This window comes from Dioscorea cayenensis, chromosome 15 (assembly GCF_009730915.1).
Source record: "Dioscorea cayenensis subsp. rotundata cultivar TDr96_F1 chromosome 15, TDr96_F1_v2_PseudoChromosome.rev07_lg8_w22 25.fasta, whole genome shotgun sequence".
NCBI classification, from domain to species: domain Eukaryota; kingdom Viridiplantae; phylum Streptophyta; class Magnoliopsida; order Dioscoreales; family Dioscoreaceae; genus Dioscorea; species Dioscorea cayenensis.
In genome coordinates, this window is record NC_052485.1 from 7,073,942 (window position 1) to 7,095,754 (window position 21,813).

At 36.7% G+C, this 21,813-nt stretch overlaps 1 protein-coding gene and 1 pseudogene across 1 annotated transcript; both read right to left on the reverse strand.

Annotated features, from left to right (window-relative positions):
- Positions 1-138: 138 nt before the first annotated feature.
- On the reverse strand, positions 139-1,936 carry LOC120276851 (probable aldo-keto reductase 1). Its single transcript, XM_039283579.1, has 7 exons — positions 1,764-1,936; positions 1,483-1,650; positions 1,187-1,393; positions 884-1,056; positions 703-799; positions 468-621; positions 139-394 (listed from the first exon to the last, which is right to left on the reverse strand). The coding sequence occupies exons 1-7, from the start codon at positions 1,815-1,817 to the stop codon at positions 207-209; spliced, it is 1,041 nt and encodes a 346-aa protein (XP_039139513.1). The 5' UTR covers positions 1,818-1,936; the 3' UTR covers positions 139-206.
- A 17,907-nt stretch (positions 1,937-19,843) lies between these two features.
- LOC120276675 lies at positions 19,844-21,562 on the reverse strand (annotated as a pseudogene).
- Positions 21,563-21,813: the final 251 nt, after the last annotated feature.

Sequence of the window (21,813 nt, forward strand, 5' to 3'; positions counted from 1 at the left end):
TATATAAATCCATCAACAGAATAAGATTCATTTATTCAGAATGCAGTGAGAGCTAGAGAGAATAAATTTATTCTCACAATATAAGCGCCATTCAATTAAGAGCTAGAGAGGGTTTTCATTCAACCATGGAAACATGCATGATTCAAATAAACTTTTATTATATCATCCAAAGTGAGATACATAAAACATAGACGTGGTTTGAAATCTCAAGCTGATCTGGGAAGTGGTGTGTTTGCATGTTTCCAGTCGAACTTTTCATCGGTTCCAAAAAAGCTTCTTCCACCTGCCACCACTTCTTCTGATACTAAATCAGAAGTCTCTTTCATGGCATCATCTGTCAACTTCACTTGCAAAGCACCAATGTTACCGTCCAGGTTCTTGATTTTGGTTGTCCCTGAAATTATAAGAAAGAAGAAAAGATGTTATGAATCAGAAATATTCATATTGGAAATTTATAAAATGCTTACCAGGGATAGGAACAACATCATCCCCTTGATGAAGAACCCAAGCAAGAGCTAGCTGAGCAGGGCTGCATTGATGTTTCTTAGCCAAATTCTCTACTCTCACATACAGCGCTTTGTTCTTTTCCAAATTCTCACCAGTAAACCTTGGATGTTGAACCTAACATTCAGTCAAAAATATACTTCAACTTTGCTAATGAACCAACTTCTTGTGGATGCATGATCACTTGTGCATACATACCAAGGCTGTGCTTTCAGAAAGACATTCTGTAACTCCTTTGCCACCAAAAAATCCTCGGCCGAGTGGACTGTATGGTACAATTCCAATTCCAAGTTCTCTGCATAATAATAAAGAGCAATTCTTGTTACAAAACTCAAACAATAAGATGGGGAAAAACACAAACTATGAACTTGATTTAGACCTGCAAAGTGGGATAATCTCTTGTTCAAGATCACGAGTCCATAAAGACCATTCCATTTGAACTGCAGAAATGGGATGCACCGCATGAGCCCGCCTGATTGTATCTGGGCTTGCCTCTGATAAACCAATATACTTCACTTTTCCTTCTTCCACCAACCTTTTCAGTTCTCCAATCTATGCAAACATTATTGTTAATATGGATTTCATCAAGAGTTAACACAACAAGCGCACCCCACAAAGGGATTAGTTACTCTTGTTCTTTACATATATGTAAGAAGAAAAGAGGGTAAAAAAACAAACTCACAGTTTCCTCAATAGGAACAGTCTGATCAATCCTATGCTGATAATACAAATCAATGTAGTCAACTTGGAGTCTCTTGAGACTGGCCTCACAACAAGCCCTCACATACTCTGGCTTCCCATTCACCTGCATAGCAAGTCCAGGGCCCCCACTCACAACGCCAAACTTTGTAGCCAATTGGATCTCTTCTCTTGGCAACTCCTTCAATGCCTACAAATGCCAATTTTTCTCAATTTTCTCTTCTAAATAATGAACCATTTAGAAATAAAAAAAAAAAAGGAAAAACATTAGGGATTTGCCTTGCCAATCAAGATCTCATTAGTATTAGGTCCATAAAGGTCAGAGGTGTCAAAGAAGGTGATCCCTTGGTTGAATGCATGCTTAATGATGGCAATTCCTTCCTCTTCTGGCAGAGGGGAGTTGTAACCCCCAGTGAGACCCATGCATCCAAACCCCAACTTTGATACCTACATGGACGACAATAGCTAAACTAATAGTTAAAATATTTTCTTAGTCAAATAAAGAAAAGAAAGAAGAAGTGCTTCAAAGGAAATGAATAATGGTATAGTGAGACAAGCACCTGTAATCCCTGAGTTCCCAGTTCCACTCTGGGGATCACTGTCTTCTTTTCCATTTCTTCAGTGTAAAGTCTTTTGAGAAACTGAGTGTGTTGTTTTTCTTTCCTCTTAATTTATAGGATTCAAGATCTGATGAACTCACAAGGAAGCTCTGCTTGATTTTGAGGCTGATGCAGCATATAATAAATTACTATATATAATATATATATATTTCGAATGGGGGCCCTGCCATTTGAAAAAAATCAATGGGAAAGTCAAAGCACGCTGGAATGACTTTGAAATGCGATGTTGTGGTTGCGTAACTGATGAGCTCATCGAGAAAATAACCTCTTTTTGTGTTTAATGCGGATAAGTGATTCTCGTATCAAATGCCCCTTTCAGTTTATTTATTTATTTTATTTTAAATATTTTCTTTAATTTTTTATTTGTCTATTTAAAAAATTTTAGAATATTAAATATTATTTTTTATATTAAATTTATTTTTTTATATTTAATATAATTATATTCAACTATATATTTTTAAAACATATTTTAAATAAAAATAATTTTTAATAATTAATATAATTCTTCTAAATTTTAAATTACTAATTAACTTTAAAAAATTTTGTTAATCCATGTGATTTAGTTAAAATGAAAAAGTAAAAAAATACCAAAGGAAATATATATTAAAATTTCACATTTTAAAAGAAATTTAAACCCTCATCCTTCGATATTAGAGTTGACAATTCCAAAAAAACTACTCATACTATCATGATAATATGATGACGGTCGGGCTGATATGCCCCTATCGTCTAGTGGTTCAGGACATCTCTCTTTCAAGGAGGCAATGGGGATTCGACTTCCCCTAGGGGTGTGGTACTACGAAAAAAAAGTGAATCATGGAGTAGATTGTCAATAAACCTAGAATTAAGTCTTCCTGGGTCGATGCCCGAGCGGTTAATGGGGACGGATTGTAAACGATGTCTACGGTGGTTCAAATCTAGCTCGGCCCAAAAGTTTGCCGCCCCATGAATATGATATAACCAATTTGTTCTACAGGAATATTCAAATCCAATAAGTAGAAATAAAGAGAAAGAGTCCATTTTTTTTTTTTGCTCTATTCATATATTTATATTTTTCTCATCCGTTTTGATCAATCTAAGGATTTAGATTGATGATCCTTAAGTATCAAGAGAGAAAAAGAGTCCTTAAAAAATGGATTATACATTGTAGGCAATAACCAGTGATTACTAATAATCTCCAATGGTTACTAATAATCTATAGTCAGCCATGTTGATATCAATATATCATTCTTGTCTCGTTTACACCACAACAAAAAGAATATTTTTATGAAACAAACCCTATGTATGCCATCATAGACCTCACTGGGATTGTAGTTCAATCGGTCAGAACACCGCCTTGTCAAGGCGGAAACTGCGGGTTCAAGCCCCGTCAGTCCTGAACTAGAACCATCAATTCATCTCTCTATTCTCTGTGAAAAGGGGCAGGCACCAAGATCTAATTCCCTCTAGGTGGGGGATCTTTTTTCTTTTGCTTTCTGTTTCGTATTTATCATCAGAGAAATCCAGTATCGATTGATGGTGTGGAAACATAGGTGGATTGGTACAAGTGGCCGTATTACTATATTAAATTAAGTATGGAAAGAGATACTCGTTTAACTTTCTTTTTCAATTGTTCTTGATCAATGAAATGGAATAGGATGCCAATATTTTTATCAGGAGTACATACACAAATTGTATTGGTTTATCGTAGGATACAGAATGCACTTATTATAATTACCTGGGCAGAATACTTTTCGGGTTAAATTACACTTTTTCTAGTTCTGACTTTGGTTGTGTATTCTCAATTACTAATTGGAAACAATCTATTTCATTCTCATTCAAATTTCCCATTTTCTTCTGTTAAGTAAATTTGTTGGAATATTAAATAAATCTTTTATACTTAATCTGCTCTTTTTCCATCTCACCTCTACTTTTCGGATAAGTGTGACCCGTAATATAGCAGTCATATGCTATTTCATAAGATAATTGTATGTTTAAGTATAAAGAAGACGGTAGGTTATAGAAAAAAGTGGAAAAGTATGAGATGCAAAATTCGATGGGATTCTTTATTGGATCACATGAATCCCATTTTTGATTATTTATGAATAATGGATAAAAGATTTTCCTATGTTATTATACTATTCAATTCTCGACGATTAATCTATTTGATAGATCATATATTATTCATAATATTGATCCGATCGATTCAATATCTCAATTCATCCCATTGAATTTACAGGAGTTAAATTTCTCATCTCTATGGGATTAGATCCTGAGTTATTGTGAAACAAAAAACAATGAGATTATGGAAGTAAATATTCTCGCATTTATTACTATTGCACTCTTTATTCTAGTTCCTACTGCTTTTTTACTTATCATCTACGTAAAAACAGTTAGGCAAAATGATTAATTTAACTGAAACTTGAATTATTAGTTAAATTGTGAAACAAAAAAATGTAACCGATTCTTTTGTTTTCTTGGTAGGGCACTATCCATTCGCTGGAAGTTTCGCATTTAATACCGATATTTTAGCAACAAATCCAATAAATCTGAGTATAGTGCTTGGTGTATTGATTTTTTTTGGAAAGGGAGTGTGTGCGAGTTGTTTATTTCAAGAATAGGTTGGATCCAACCGGCGGTACTTTTTTCATGTGGTTCATATACTTTCACTTTACCCAATTTAAATAAGAAAATTGGGTTTACTTTTTCAAATTCTTTCATTATTTGTTTTCGAATTAGAACTATTGGGAGGATCCATCCCGTTCTTTCTTTCCTAACTTTCAGAAACCATTTTTTTCTTTCTTTGAAAACTCTTAAAACTCGAAAAAATTTCTTTTTTACTTTTCGAATTTTTTTTTCGAGTTCCTTATAAATAGGTTCAAAAAAAGGAGATTGTTTTCGGGGAGAACCGAAGGGAAGCTCTGCTTCCATTCCCCAGATTGTTAAAAAACAAAAATTTTCTTTTTTTTCTTTTATCTAGGTAGTCAGAACCAGACTGAACCTTTGACCAAAGAATATCAAGGTTCAGAGGTCCAACCGCGGTCGAACTGGGTTGAACCGGATTTAATAAATAAAAATATAAAATAAACTACAGTAAATATTATATTAATTTTTAAAATCAGACCAATATTAGTTTTTAAATCAAATACATAACCTATCAAACAAAACAACTCTTGATTCCATATTCAAAACCTTTTTTTAATAAAAAATAAAAAACATTATATATAACCGATTTTCCAATTATTATTATTATATAAAAAAAAAATCCTTGCTGACCTCGGTGTAGAGTAGTTAAAAAAAATCCTTAGAAATCCAAAGTGCTTTCACTCGGTTAGATCTCTCTATCTTGAAGTTCATCAATGACCTCTTCTCCGACATTGTCCGTCGTCCTTCTTCTTCTCTCCACTGCCTGTGTCCTCTTCTTCCTCTACCTCCTTCCTTCTTCTCCCGACTCCAGAGATGATTGGGTCACGGCCTCATGGTGATGTGTAGAAACCCTATGAAATCAACCCAAAGGAAGAAGACCTAGACAAGAAGAGAAGAAGAGGAATCAGAGAAGAGAAAAGGAGAAATGAGCAATTCTACTAATTCCATCATAGTCCCCTGCACTACTAGGTTACATTCTTATATAGAGAAATCAATGATGGAGATTACAACTTAGAAGTGGACCCCATTCTTAACTACATCTACAGCTGAGATTTAACTTTCTTTGATTAGCTTTGCCTTCCAATTATGATACTCTTCTTTAGCTTCAATCATTCAAAACAACCATTCTTCCTTCATTTCTTTTGACACACATCAATACTCCCCACTAAAGATCCCTTGTCTTCTAGGAAAATCCAGATACCTTCTTTGCAAATCCTCTGCAAACTCCTAGGTGGCCTCCACTGGCTGTGAATTACTCCAATGAATCTACCATTGAGTAGCAGCTGCATTTTTGCGTTTAACTACTCTTCTGTCGAATATGGCAAAGGGTTTAACTTCAGTGGTTATTAAGGTTAGAGTTGGTAATTCTGCTCCCATTTGTGTTCTTGGCAAAGCTCTTTTGAGTAAGGACACACGGAAAACAGAATGGATGTTGAGGGATAGCTCCAATTTATATGCCATGAGCCCAACCTTTTCAAGTACTTTGGCACTTCTCTTGCAACCACTGAACCTTGAATATAATGCTGTAACTTCAAATAAACCAAATCTTCCACTTCAAATTGCCTGTCTGTGCGATGCTTATTAGCTTGCTTTGACATCCTCTGTTGTGCTTTTGAAAGTTGTTTCTTGAGCAATTGAATAATTTACTCCTTTTCTTGCATGAAAACATCCACAACTGCTATAGGAGAATCGCGAGGAAAATATGGAAGATGTATAGGAGGAGCTACACCATATAATGCTTGGAAGGGAGCCAATTTAATGGTTGAATGATAGAATGTGTTATACCAAAACTCTGGCAATGATAACCAAGTACACCAATTTTTCGGTAGATGACCGGACATATAACGAAGATAACATTCTAAACTCCTATTCACAACTTCTGTTTGGGCATCTGATTGTGGATGGTAAGCTGAAGTATACTTCAATTCCACACTTTGCACCCGAAACAACTCCTGCCAGAAATTACTTAAGAAGATAGGATCCCTATCACTAACAATTGAAGATGGGAATCCATGTAATTTGTACACATAATCCACAAATTTCTGGGCTACCTTTGTTGTAGTGTATGGATGTGGCAAGGGAATGAAATGGGTATGTTTAGTTAGCCTACCACTACCACCATAATCACATCCTGACCATTTGACTTGGGCAATCCTTCAATAAAACCCATGGTTAAGTCAGTAAAAATGGATTGAGGCAAGGGCAATGGCTGCAAGAGGCCCGGTGTTGCCACATTCTCATACTTATATTTTTGACACACCTCACAACTTCTAACGAATTCCCATACTGTCTTCCACATTCCTCTCTAGAAGGAAATTGTTGCTAGTCTCTGATAAGTGGCATGCAATCTCGAATAGCCTCCAATTACACTATCATGAAAAAGTTTCAACAATTGTGTTCTTAATGCTGCATCTTGCCCAATCACCAATTTTCCTTTCCACAATAACTGGCCTTGACTCCAAGAGTAATGTGAATGATTATGCCCTTTCTATAGAGAATGAATTATCTTCTGTAATTTTTCATCTCTAGACCAGGAATTTTTTATTTGATCTAGTAAATCATTAGTTACAATAAAAATAGCTTGCAACTAAATTCCTAGAAATTCAATCCTTGAGAGAGCATCTGTAGCTGAATTTTCCCTCCCAGGTTTGTACTAAATTTCATAATCATGTGACATCAGCTTGGACAACCAGGTATACTGACTAGGAGTAGTTATCTTTTGCTCTAGTAGATACTTCAATGTTTTATGATCTGTTTGAATGATGAAATGTCTACCCATTAAGTACTGCTCCCATTTCTTAATTGCAAACAGAATTGCGAACATCTCTTTATCATATATAGGCAAAGATTTATGCTTAATGGAAAGCATCTTACTGATGTAAGCTATTGGATGCCTCCTCTGCAAAAGAACATCCCCTATTCCAAACTTGGATACATCTGTTTGAATTGTGAAGTTGTGACTGAAATCAGGCAAGGCTAACACTGGAGCTATCATTAGAGCCAATTTTAACTTGTTAAAAGCTTCCTGAGCCTGCACATTCCATTGGAACACCTCTAATTTTTTAAGCAATGAGTATAATGGATATGATTGTTGAGCAAAATTCTTGATGAACCTTCTATAGTAACCTGCAAGACCCAAAAAATCTCACAGCTATTTAATTGTACTTGGTACTGGCCAATTCTATATTGCCTAAATTTTAACTGGATCAGTCGCTACCCCATTTCTAGAAATGATGTGACCCAAATACTCCACTAAAGGAACTGCAAAATTACACTTATTGAGTTTGGCATACAAGGTGTTTTGCTTCAATAACTGCAACACTATACCCAAGTGTTCAACATGTTGTCCCATATCAACACTGTAAATCAATATAGCATCGAAAAACACTAGAACAAATCTTCTTAAAAATGGTTTGAACACTTCATTCATTAATCCTTGAAATGTTGGAGCATTTGTGAGCCCAAAGGGCATCACCTTGAACTCAAAGTGCCCCACATGTGTTCTAAATTTTGTCTTGGATATATCTATAGGATGCATCCTTATCTGGTGATAACCTGATTTCAGATCCAATTTTGAGAAGACAGTTGCCCCATGTAATTCATCTAATAATTCTTCCATCACAGGTATCATAAATTTATTCTTCACAGTGACACTGTTAAGGCTTCTATAATCGATATATAACCTCCAGGTACCCTCCTTCCTAACTAGCACCACTGGAGACACAAATGGAGAATTACTATTTTGTATTACTCCCTCATTTAATAACTCTTAAGTCAATTTTTTGATGATATTTTTCTGTAGCACCCCATATCTATAGGGTCTCAAACACACTGGCTGTGCCCCATCCTTCAACACAATTTTATGGTCTTGTAATATGATTGGATGTAATCCTTGAGGTTCACCAAACACCCCCACATGTTGTGGAATTACTTGAGCAATATCAGTTGGTAGCAATTTCAACCTAGACTTCAGGTCACTTGACTTAACTCTCTAAAACATTTTGAGAATGCTAAATTGAAATTGCAAAGCATTGAGATAAGGACAATTGTGATTCCTTACCTAATAGATTGCTCATTCTTGTCCTCCGAAATACACTATAACTGATTTTTATCTTCTCCTTTGAGCACATATTCTTTACTTCCAGCTTGGAACTTCATCTGTAATTTTTGAAAATTCCATACTACATCACCTAAGCCAGCTAACCACTGAATTCCCAAGACCATGTCAAAATTATCAAGTGGGAATATCAAGAAATCAGCCTGAAATTTGTAACCTTGCATATTCCAAGAGAAATCTCGACACACTTGAAATTATGAGTACTTCCCGAATCAACTAACAGAAACAATGTGCTAGTACCCACTGACCCCTTAACACCCATAGTTTGGAAACTATAAGTACTGGTAAGGGCATTGAAGGATAACTTTGGAGGCATCGACTCAAAACTCTGTATCGGCATATTGTTAGATAATTCTTGTGTAATGTCAGATAATTCTTCCATCTCTACAACATCCTCTACTTCCTCTATTTCCCTCTCATCATTGTTTTCCACAATCAACATATTAAATTGCTTCATTTTACATCTATAACTGGAATATATTTTTCTTCACACCAAAAACACAAACCTTTCAACCTCCTATCTTCCGTCTCCTTATTTGTCAGCTTCCTTGTTGATTTATTAGGGTTACCACCAACTGTTATTGAAGACATCCTTCCAGATTTATTAGCTTCAGTGTACTTATTTGTAGGAATAAAATATCTCACCACAGACTTTGAAGGTTGCAATCGCGAGCTACCATCTTTGTTTCCTTGTCTTGACTCCAGCATACCCCTTTAGGTCCATAATAATTCATGAACTCTAGCAAGAGCAAATGCCAATTGCAAGGATGTAGGCTTAAAGATCTTCACCGAAAGTTCAATTTCCTCTTTTAATCCACCAAGGAAATGGCAAACAACCTGATCTTCATTCAATCCACTCTTACAATATAGCACATCAAATTCCTCCATGTATTGCTGCAATGACCCCATCTATTTCAATTTCTTCAATTCCGTTAGAGAATCAGTAAAAGCATGCCCACCAAAATGTGCAGTTAAGGCTTCTACAAATTTCTTCCAGACATACACTTTCCCTCTATCTTTCGTGTTCAAGAAAGCTTTATACCAGTGTAAAGCTTTGCCCTCCAAATGAACGGAAATCATTTTCACCTTGTTTGGCTCAAGGGTATGATCTATCTCAAAGAACTGTTCAACTTTGAATAACCATTCCACCAACGCAGTACCATCAAAATAGGGAAATTCTATCTTGGAATAATGACTAGACATAGATGAATTCCATCTTGCTCTAAGAATTCCACTACTATTAGCCATAACTGGAGATTGATTATGAGATTGTACCTCAGTATTCTGCAGAGCAATGCCAGAAATCAGCAGCTTAATCTCTTCCATGGATTTGAGAGTTTGTTCTTTGACTTCTTGTTTAACCTCTTCAATGGATTTGAGAGATTTTGTTCTCTGACTTCTTGAAAAGCCTTGCTATGCTTTTCATCAATTTCTCACATTAAACTCTCCAAATCTTTCAGATCCTGCTTCTTGGAGGTGTTAGCCATGGCCAAGATCGATCTTTGATACCATTGTTGTGTAGAAACCTTGTAAAATCAAGCCAAAGGATGAAGATCTAGAAAAGAAGAGAAGAAGAGGAGTCGGAGAAGAGAAAAGGATGAAGGAGCAATTCCACTAGTTTCATCTTAGTCCCCTGCACTACTAGGTTACATTCTTATATAAAGAAATCAACGATGGAGATTACAACTTAGAAGTGGACCTCATTCTTAACTACATCTACGGCTGAGATTTAACTTTCTTTGATTAGCTTTGCCTTCTGATTCTGATACTCTTCTTCAGCTTCAGTCATTCAAAACAACCATTCTTCCTTCATTTCTTTTGACACACATCATCACGGGTGGAGAGTCTGGAGTCTAGGCTCTGGATATTGGAAAATAATCTTGAGTCAATGATAAGATAATAGATGTTAGGGGTTTTTTATTTTTTTATTTTTTAACTGACTGTTGAAACCAGATAAACCGGCCGGTTCATCAGGTTCAAGACCAATTGTTTCTTTAACCGGTTTTGTGTACTGAACCAGACTGGCCTAGTGCTCGAGTCTGGTCCAACCCAATTGGAGCGGCTGGTCTAGCCCGGGTCTGACTACCTAAGTTAACATATATCATAATTTTAATATAAGCTACTCATTTCATTTGCTTTTTTTTTATTTGATCATTTGAACTATAGAAAATTTAATTATTTTCTTTATCTCTAATGTTTAACCAAAAAAAAAAAAAATACTATCCTCATAATAGAGTAGTAATATTTCATTCTTCTTCTAATTCAAAAATCAACAGTTTGATTCCTATTTATATATTACCCACATTTCTCAAACCTGTCAACTTGAGGAGAAAGAAACAAAATGAAGAAGTGTCTCTAATTTTATTTTGTGCTTGTGTGCTTGGAAGTATTTAGTTAGGTTGAAAAATCAGTATTGCATTTAATTAGGATAGTTAATTCTCTAGTTTCTGTTTCTTCTTTCTCGAAGTTGTAGAAATTGAACCACAGAACTTTATGGTCAATGCTAATGATGATACAGTTGATTTCGAAGGGTATTGAAAAAAATTCGGATTGTGCTAAAATCTAATGTTTCAAGAGAGATGAATTTAACGAGATCTCAACCATCTTAGATTTTAAAATAAACATAAAAAAATTTGTGAAAATTAAGCACTAAAAATCAGAATAAACATGTAGCGAAAGGTAAAAAAATGAGGTGAAGTGGCTCATCTTTAGGAGCCAAAGAAGTAGCAGAAGAACATATGATCTTTCTTTAATTTTTTTGGACAAAATTAACGATTTGACCGCTAAGAATGTATCCCCAACAGAGCAAGTGAGGATGGAGGCGCACATATATAAAGGTTTTGGTCATTTTCGCACAACCATTGCACACAATCTAAGAAAATATGTCGTTACCCACGAATTAAAACTCTCATTACTTATAAAAAGTTATTATAAAGACCTAAATACTAATAAACATCATATTAGAAAATCATTCCCAATAGATGATTCCTAGTTGGTGTTCATTAAAGGTATAACTGACAACATAATTGCGGCACAAGAGCTAATTTTCAGCCTTCAAAAATGCAAGTTGCAGGTCTAGCCTTTAAAGTTGATTTCGCTAAAGCTTTTGACTCCATGGACTGGAATTTTCTCTTGGATGTCCTAGTTGCTAGGAGGTTTGGCCCTCGTTGGATTTCATGGATTCAAATTATCCTCACCTCTGCCAAAATTCTGATTCTAATCAATGGTTCTTCACATCGATACATTCGATGTAAGCATGGTCTTCGCCAAGGAGATCCTTTGTCACCCTTACTCTTTGCCTTAGTAGCAGATCCTTGTATGCAATGTTCACACATGCGCTCCTCTCCAAAGTCTTATTAGAAGTCCCACTTGGACAACTTGGTAACATCAGTCGCCTATGATATATGGACGACCTAATCTGATCATCTTTTCAACGGGAGGGTAGAAAGATCTTCAAGTTATTAAGTTGGTTCTCTACCTTGTTGAAGGTTCTTTCGGTCTTACCATCAACTTCTCTAAAAGTTATTTGTATTTCACTAACTTTGGCTTTCAACCAAATGTAAACTCCTCTTCTACCCTTAACTGCACAAGAGATTGCCGTCCCTTAACTTATCTGGGGGATCGAAATTCCTGAAAATGATGAAGGTGACAAAACTAGTTGAATCTTATTCTGAAGGTCCAATCAAGGCTTACTTCCTAGAAATCCAATTACCTCTCTCTAGGAGATAGACTCAGTTTACTAAACTCAGTCCTATCTTCTATTCCCAACTACTAGATGTTTGTGTTTAAATTACCGGTATGGGTATCCGATGAGATAGATAGGATTTGTAGAGATTTTCTCTGGAAAGGATCTGAACTAGGTCCTAAAGGATTTCATCAAGTTGCTTGGAATAGGATATGTAGACCATGAAGGATGGAGGATGGGGTATCCTCAACATCCAACACTTCAACAAAGCAATCCTAGGCAAGTGGTGGTGGAGGATCATTTCAGATAATAATAGTTGTTGTTTCAAAATCATCAACTTTAACTACTTGGCTAGTGGCCCTCCTGAACCTTTGTTTCACATACCACCTAGAAGCAAATCCTTCTTCTGGACAGAAATTACACCCATTCTGCCTTCTTTCAGATTTTTTTTCTTCAAAGATCATTAAGAATGGCACATCCACTCTATTTAAGCATGACAACTGGTTAGATGGTAGAGCCCCCAAAGATATTTGTCCCAATCTTTATAATGATTGCAACATCCCCTGGTCATCCTTAAGAACCTTTTCTGCGGAACTCCATTCTCCAGATAGGATCTTTCGCATAGCTACTATAGAAGAAATCTTGCCCCTTTTCACTGCTATTCCGCATAGTCTTAGTGAATAAGATGGCGTGTGAATCTGGACCCTGGAAAACAATAGAACCTTCTCAATGAAATATTTTTATCAAATCCTGGTGGATGGTAGTATTCATAGCCCCCTTTACCCTCTTTTCTGGAAAAGCAAGATGTGCTAGAAAAATAACCCTTTTCTATTGGCTTACTTACGATAATAAAATTCCAACTCTCACCAGTCTAGCCAAGAAAGGCTGTAATCTCTAAAGTGCAACGACACTTATGTGCTGTGTCATAAGGGCTCGAAATCAGTGGACCATCTCATGCTTAATTAAGATTTTTCCCACAGCATTTGGTACTTCTTCAAACATAATTTAGGGTTTCTTGTATATCCTCATTCTATTTCTGACTATTGGACTTCTTAGATTCCTTCCATTCAAGCCCAACATCGACTTTTTTGGGATCTGATTTCAAGGCCTATCTTTTGGAAGTTATGGCTTGAAAGAAAGAATCATATTTTTAACCTACATGCACTTCCCACGCTTTCAGTTATTGCCAAAATTATTCATATGTTCCTTTCTTGGATTTTTGGAGCTAGGGACCCAACCCAAGGCATCCTAGGAGACTCCATTCAGACCCTTAAGCACTCCTTTGATTTCTTGAGTGCTAGAACTGAAGATCACACCTACGCGACGACCGAGCCTACTTCTTAGGAGTGATCATCTCCACTTGCCAGCTTGAGAAGACCTTGGATACCAGACGGTGGACTTTGCCTTTCCTCCTATTTTTCACTTTTCTACTATGGTTCTTTTTAAGGTGTGCTTTACCTCTGGTGACTGCTTCCTGCCTCTTGTATGGTTTTGTTTTAGTGTATGATCCTTTATTCTTGTTTTCTGTTTGATCCCTGGTGTGTTTGTATTATTTCTCCTTTTTTTTTTAAATAAATAAGTAGTGTATTCACCATATTAAAAAAAATTATTGTTATTGTTAGGAGCGGATGATGGTCCAAACAAATGTGAAGACAAATAAATTACATCATCTATGCTAAAACTAGCTAGTACCCTTGAAGGATGGCAAACTTATTAGTGATGACCATTATTGTGGCAAACAAAATGCAAGGAAAAGATGAAATTTTCATAACATGGGGTGTGGATTATAAATAATTTCATAGAAAATTTATTTATTTATTTATTTTGGCATTGCTAATATTAATTTAACAATTTAATTAAAGAAACTGAAATTGTCCAAAAACTTGTCTAAATGTTTATGAATTTCATTCCACAGGTCTTTTAAGTACTAAATTTGAGATGAACCATAATGAAAAAGGTGGATAAACCACATGCATTACTAAAATGAAAAAAATATGGTTACAAAAAATCCGCTAGCTATTGAAAGAGAATAGGAACAACAAAAAAAGAACAATAAAAAAACAAATACAGAAGAAAGATAGGCCAGCATAGGGAAACTCCCGACAGATGAAGAGGAAACAATGAACAATTAGCTTTACTCCTAAATCGAGTCCTCCCCACTAAACACAATTGGTCCTCCAGCAATGTTCACCTAGGGTTCAGTCAACTTTAAACTACGCCAAACGCTAGAGATAGGAACATCTAATTTCCCTAATTTATCTCTAGAGACTGTGATTATAGGTGGCTCCTCACCAATATTTATCAAATCAGCGTCTTCAACCCTGGGCTCCAAGTAATCCCAACTGCACTGACTATTGGAGGTGGCTACTTCTAGCTTAGCCTAAGCAATTTCCAAAGACTTAGAAATATCTATCAAAAGAGTAGCTTCACTTGCAGTCCCAAACCCATATGGAAGCTTTGGTCCATGTAAAACATTTTTCAAAAGATATGTGGGCATTTTAGCCAAAGTTGCCAATTATTGGCCAATAGAAATACCCTCATCTAGGGCTTCAGCAAGACCCAAATCACCATGGGCTATCGAATCAACCACATCCAAGATGAAGCAGTGATCCCCCTTTTATCATAAAATGGGCCCACCATATCAAAAGAAATATTTAAACAAACTCCAAGTTCAGTTAAGTTGATTAAAGAAACATCTAAACCCTCATGCACGTTCAAGTCTTTTTTCTTATTTAAAGCTTCAACACTTGTGAGAAGGTCATTCATCTGCATGGTAAGATGTTTCTTTGTTGCCGACTCCCACACGTCAGCTCTACCCAACAATAGAGTGACATGCATGCACATGAAAGTAGACGTGGCCATTTTGAACCGAAACCGTGGAACCGAACTGCCAAAAAGCGGAACTTGAATCGGAAAAACCATAACCATTGTAAAATCGGAACTGGAACCTTCATATAAGGTTCAGTTCTGGTTTCAAAATTTTAAAACCGTGGAACCGGCGGTTCAAAATACCGGTTCAACCGTCGATTCCACTTGAATCAAAAAATTCAAAATATTAAATTACTTAGTTACATATATATATTATTATAGGCCTAATTGCCATACAGGTCCCTATATATGTGTACTTTCTACTTTTTTAGTCCTTCTAATATTTTTAGATACAATTAAGTCCTCATATTTGGTCGAGTTAGGTCGTTCTAGTCCATGGTAATATTTTTAGGTACAATTAAGTCCTTCCAATTTACACTTGCCCATCTACACCACAGACTAGAATGGCCCAACTCGACTAAATATGAGGACTTAATTGTGCCTAAAAATATTGCAGGGACTAAAAGGGCAGAAAGTACAAAATTACAGGGACTTGTATAGCAATTAAACCATTATTATATTATATAAAAGGTATAAATATCAAAATGGTCCCTCTATTTTTTGTTTTCCGCCCTTTTAGTCCCTCTAATATAAAATCCGCCTTTTTGGTCCTTCTATTTGCATATTTTCGTCCTTTAGTTGTAAAATCCGAGCTTTTAGTCCTCCTATTTACACATTTTCATCTTTTTTGGTCCCTCTAGTTCATCAACTGGAAAGACCAAAAGGGCAGATCCGTCAATTAAAGGGACCAAAAAGACAAAAATGTGAAAATACGAGGACCAAAAGGCGGATTTTATATTAGAGGGACTAAAAGGGCGGAAAACGCAAAATAGAGGGACCATTTTGATATTTTGACCTATATAAAATAATGTTATGACCCATGATATTTGATCAGGTTTGACCGTTTAAGGCTTTGAGTCGTGTGAATTGTCTGATTAGGTTAGGTCCAAACACTTGAATTAAACCAATTGATTAAGTTTTTTTTTTTTTGTTGATTTGTTCTCTCTTTTAGCCTGCCCTCTCTTGAAGACTTGAAAACCCTAAATCCCCTCTAATGAAATCCTAATTCTAGATCTCTATCCGAGGGCGGCAGGCCGGATCAATCTACAGATGTGGAAGCCCAACCTGATGGTAGAGAAGGTGGGGAGAGCAAGCTCGAGGTCGATCTCGATGGATAAGGCCGGGAGTTCATCTTCGATGGATTACTGGAGACGGTACTTCCGTAGCTCAATCTCTGATATCTTTAACATGATAGAGAAGGCGATCATGGTTGCCGCCTCTGATCATTTTGATTTCTAAGGAGTTCCTTCTGAGACGAGATGGAATCGGTGTGACTTTCTTTGCTGATCGGACTGTGGAGGTGAATGACAGCCAAAAAAAATAGCCCAAACCTTCAAACCGGAACCGTTGAATCGAACCGCCAGAACCGGAATCGAAACCAAACAAGAACTGAACCACCAAAAACCTTGTCTATATGAAAAGCATTTCTTCCATGCGTGATACGAGGTTTGATAAAAAACTTTGGCACTGTACAAACCACTGGAAAACTAACAGTTTTTCCTTTAACCAACAATTGTCCAATGGATAAACCAACGGTCCACTCTGATCTGGATGCCAACGGGAGGTTGGGGCCTCCGCCATGCTCAAAAGTGCTCTCCACTAGCACAGGAATGTCTCTACGGGACGAGCGAACACCATCACCACCACCACCACACTCTCATGTTTCAGTGGGAGCTATGTTCCACCGCTGCATGCGGTTCATCTGGTGGATGCCTAGATCGGTCCTCCGCCAAGGGACTAAGACTGACATGCACACCTGCATACTCACCACGAAATTCCTCTTCCTGTCTGAGAATCCTCACTCGCAACTTTGGGCCATCTGTCCCACGCACCATTGCCCAAACGAGAGATATACCCTTATCGCCGCCGCCGCCACCGCTGCCATGGGCACAAGGCTTGGCCACCACCGGTAGCACACCCGGACAAGATGTTACCCTCCAGCCACCCCAAGGATACATTGAGACGTACTCTGCCAAATCTCTATATCGGAGACTCACAAGAACTTCTGCTATCGGAATGAGATCCAAGCTTTACAGCCCTTCTAGCTTTCAAACTTGCAGCCATCTACCACTACCGGGATTTCACCCATTAGGTCATCTTTCCCCCTGCGTGAGAGCAACCCTGGACCACCACCGGTATCTTCTCTGTGCTTGTTCCTTCTCGGTGGCCGTCCCTCCTCCCCCTTGAGGCATGGGAGCAGCGCTCGACCATTACCCGTATCTTCTCTGTGCTTGTTTACTCCCGGTCTTAGTCTGCAAACATCACCGTCTGCACGTGATAACTTCCTTTTCCTGGATAAGAGCTAGGCTCAACCACCCCCGAAAACTTTAGATTAGTCATCACCGACAAGTAGAACACAACCATCCTCGACATTGGTTGCTTCCCTTTTCACTTGGTGCTATCTCATGCGTGCCTCAGTGAATCACTATCAGACAAATCCAAGCTCTTCTCACCACACCGCCTGTGGAGGAGGAGCACTAGCATGAGGATAGTTGGCAGAGACTGGAACATATTCCAATTGTTTGTTGGCAGTGAAGATAAGTCTTGTCGTGAGCCATGGCATGGTTGGCAGACTATCCTACTCATCCACCATCCAAACGCCCTTCTCATCTTCATCTTCCCCTTTATCTTCAATGCCAACAGCCTCAGCATGATCGGTCCCCCACCTTGGCTACTCAATACTTCTCAAACTCTAATATATTATTTAATGAACCAAAAATTGTCACATATGTTTTTTGTGATAAACATGGATAAACAACAACTTTATTGAAGAACAAATACGAACAGGACAGACTCAACAAAGTAACAACAGGAAGAAAAAACAGACATGAGTTTCTCACCAAAGATGAGGTACTCAAAAAAAGAAGAGAGAAGAACAACAAATACATAAGAGAAACAGTTGGACTGGCGAAGACAATAGTCTGGTGACATAGACCTGCCTAGACTGTCAGATAAAGTAACCTACTCCAAGGCTAAATGTCACATAAGTTACAAATCAAAATCACTTTAAAAGTGTTAAAGTAATTAATAATCCAATATGAATTAATTTAAAAGAAAATAAGATTTGAATATATGTATATAATTCCTAATATCTCATTCTGATACTTTGGGATTGAATTCGGCTATGGAAAAAGCTAACCCATGACAAAATGCTCCAAGTGCTAGATGTTTGACAAAAAAAAAATAGTATAGATTATTGATTAAATGAAAAGCTTAACACAACGCACAATAAGTAAATGACGTTAGAACATATTTGAACTTCTATTTTTATTTGTTGACTGTAAGAGAAAAACCTCAAAGATAGACTTGGTTCGTTCCTTCAAAATATTTTCTTAAAAATTAAAAAATAGAAGTGAAGAACTGCTTCATTCTCTTATGGGAGCCATATATGATGCGAATAAGATTCATTTATTTAAAACGCGTTACATACCCAATGAAGATGATACAAGCGCCTTCATCTCACACATGTTAATTACATATCAATTCAATCTCTGGCCATTTCAAGCAACAACACAAGGACCATTGGTCAGTTGAGAGATTGTCTCCTATAAGTATAACTAGACGTGGCCATTTTGAATCGAAACCGAACTGGAACCGAACCGTTAAAAACCAGAACCAGAACTGGAAAACCGTAGCTGTTCTAAAACCGGAACCGGAACTTTCATATAAGGTTCGGTTCCAGTTTTGGAATTTTAAAACCATGGAACCGGCGGTTCAACCGTCGGTTCAACCGTTAGTTCCACTTGAATAAAGATTCAAAATATCAAATTAATTAATTAATTAATTATATATATATTATTATATTATATAAAATAATGTTATAATTTATAATAATAAATAAAAAAACTATGTGGGCTTTGATTCCTCGAGAGGATATGTAGGCAATTTGATATAATTAAGTTCAAGCTCTTTATTTTTTTTTATTTTACTTTTATTAGAAAATATTGTTTTGAATTATTAATACTTTTATTTTTTAATTAAATATTGTATTAAATTAATTCTTGTATTTTTGTATTATTTTAATTTGAAATATTGGATCATTTACTTTAAAAAAAAATAGCTTAAACCGTTTGAACCGTCAAACTGGAACCGTTGAACCGAACCGCCAGAACCGGAACCGAACCGCCAAAAACCTTGCCTAAGCGGTTCAGTTTCGATTTAAAGTTTTTTGAAACCGAAACCGGCGGTTCCTGAACCATGGCGATGTCTAAGTATAACCATCCATCTTTTATTATATCATCCAAAATCTAGATATATAAAACCAAGAACATGGTTTGGAATCTTAAGTTGATTTTGGGAAGTGGTGTGTCTGCATGTTTCCAAATTGAACTTTTCAGAATTTCCATAATATTCTCTGATACCTGCTGCCTCTTACTCTGAGACCAAATCAGAAATTTCTTTCATGTCCTCCGTCAATTTCACTTGTAAAGCACCAATGTTACTATCCAGATTCTTGATTTTGATTGTCCCTTTGAATTATAAAAATATATATAAGTTATGGATTAGAAATATTCATATCAAGAATAGATAAATACGAGTAATTACCCACCGAAAACAGTAAAGAACAGATAAAATTGAAATAAAATGACTTTGGATAATAACTGATCAAAAACAGGTAAAATTGACATCTGACTAATTATGAGCAAACATATCCGCACAATGAAGCTAAGACTAATGCAATCATTCCATAAGTTTAATGACAATATAAGCACCATTCAATTGATAGCTCGAGAGGGTCTCATTCAACCATGGAAACATGCAACATTCAGATAAACATTTATTTTATTATCCAAACTGAGATACATGAAAGAAAGGCATGGTTTGGAATCTCAAGCTGATCTGGGAAGTGGTGTGTCTGCATGTTTCCAGCTGAATTTTTCAGCAGTTCCAAAAAAGCTTCTTGCACCTGCCACCTCTTCTTCTGGTACTAAATCAGAAATCTCTTTCATGGCATCCTGTGTCAATTTCACTTGTAAAGCACCAATGTTACTGTCCAGATTCTTGATTTTGGTTGTCCCTGAAATTAAAAGAAATAAGAGAAGATGTTATAAATTAGAAATATTCATATTGGAAATTTATTAAATGCTTACCAGGGATAGGAACAACATCATCGCCTTGATGAAAAACCCAAGCCAGAGTTAGTTGAGCAGTGCTGCATTCATGTTTCTTAGCCAAATTCTCAACTCTCATATACAGTGCTTTGTTCTTCTCCAAGTTCTCACCAGTAAACCTTGGATGTTGAACCTAACATTCAAGGTTAAAAATATACTTCAACTTTGCTAATGAACCAACTTCTATTGAATGCATGATCACTTGTACATACATACCAAGGCTGTGTTTTCAGAAAGACTTTCTGTAACTCCTTTGCCACCAAAAAATCCCCGGCCGAGTGGACTGTATGGCACTATTCCAATTCCAAGTTCTCTGCAAATATTTTATAAAGAGCAATTCATGTCACAAAACTCAAACAATAAGATGGGGGAAAAACTAAACTCTGAACTTGATTTGGACCTGCAAAGTGGAACAATCTCTTGTTCAATATCACGAACCCACAAGGACCATTCAATTTGAACTGCAGAAATGGGATGCACTGCATGAGCCCGCCTGATTGTGTCTGGACTGGCCTCTGATAAACCAATGTACTTCACCTTCCCTTCTTCCACTAACCTTTTCAAAGAAAATAAGATAGACTCACAGTTTCCTCAATAGGCACAGTCTGATCAATCCTATGTTGATAATACAGATCAATATAGTCAACTTGCAGTCTCTTGAGACTGGCCTCACAACAAGCCCTCACATACTGTGGCTTCCCATTCACCTCCATATCAAATCCGGGCCTCCCCTCCACAAGGCCAAACTTTGTAGCCAATTGGATCTCTTCTCTTGGCAACTCCTTCAATGCCTACAAGTACTAATTTTTCTCCGTTTCTCTTCTAAATAATAAACAATTCGAATTTTTTATTAAAAAAAAGAAGAAAAACATTAGGGATTTGCCTTGCCAATCAAGATCTCATTAGTTAGAGGCCCATAAACATCAGAGGTGTCAAAAAAGGTGATCCCTTGGTTGAATGCATGCTTAATGATGGCAATTCCTTCCTCTTCTGGCAGAGGGGAGTTGTAACCCCCAGTGAGACCCAAGCATCCAAGCCCCAACTTTGATACCTACATGGGTGACAATAACCACATGTAAAATATTCTTACTCACAGAAAGAAAATAAACAAGTGATTCAAAGGACATGAATAATGGTATAGAGACAAGCACCTCTAATCCTTGAGTTCCCAGCTTCACTCTGGGGATCACTGTCTTCCTTTCCATGTCTTCACTCTACAGTGTAAACTCTCTGGGAAACTGCAGAGTCCGAATTTATTCTGATGAAATTTAGATGCAAGCTTTGCTTAATTTTGAAGCTAATGCGGGATATAATTTACTATATATATTTTCCTAGTGACAGTGGGGTCACTGCCATTTGAAAAATATCCATGGGAAAAAGCCAAACGAAGGTCGCACGACTTTTAATGAGCGCAATGATGTGGATTGCTTGAGTGAATGGTGGCAGGCAACTTATACATATTTTTTCCCCTTCTTTATTTGGAATAAAACTTCCTCCAATTGGGTAAATCCCTATTTGATCACT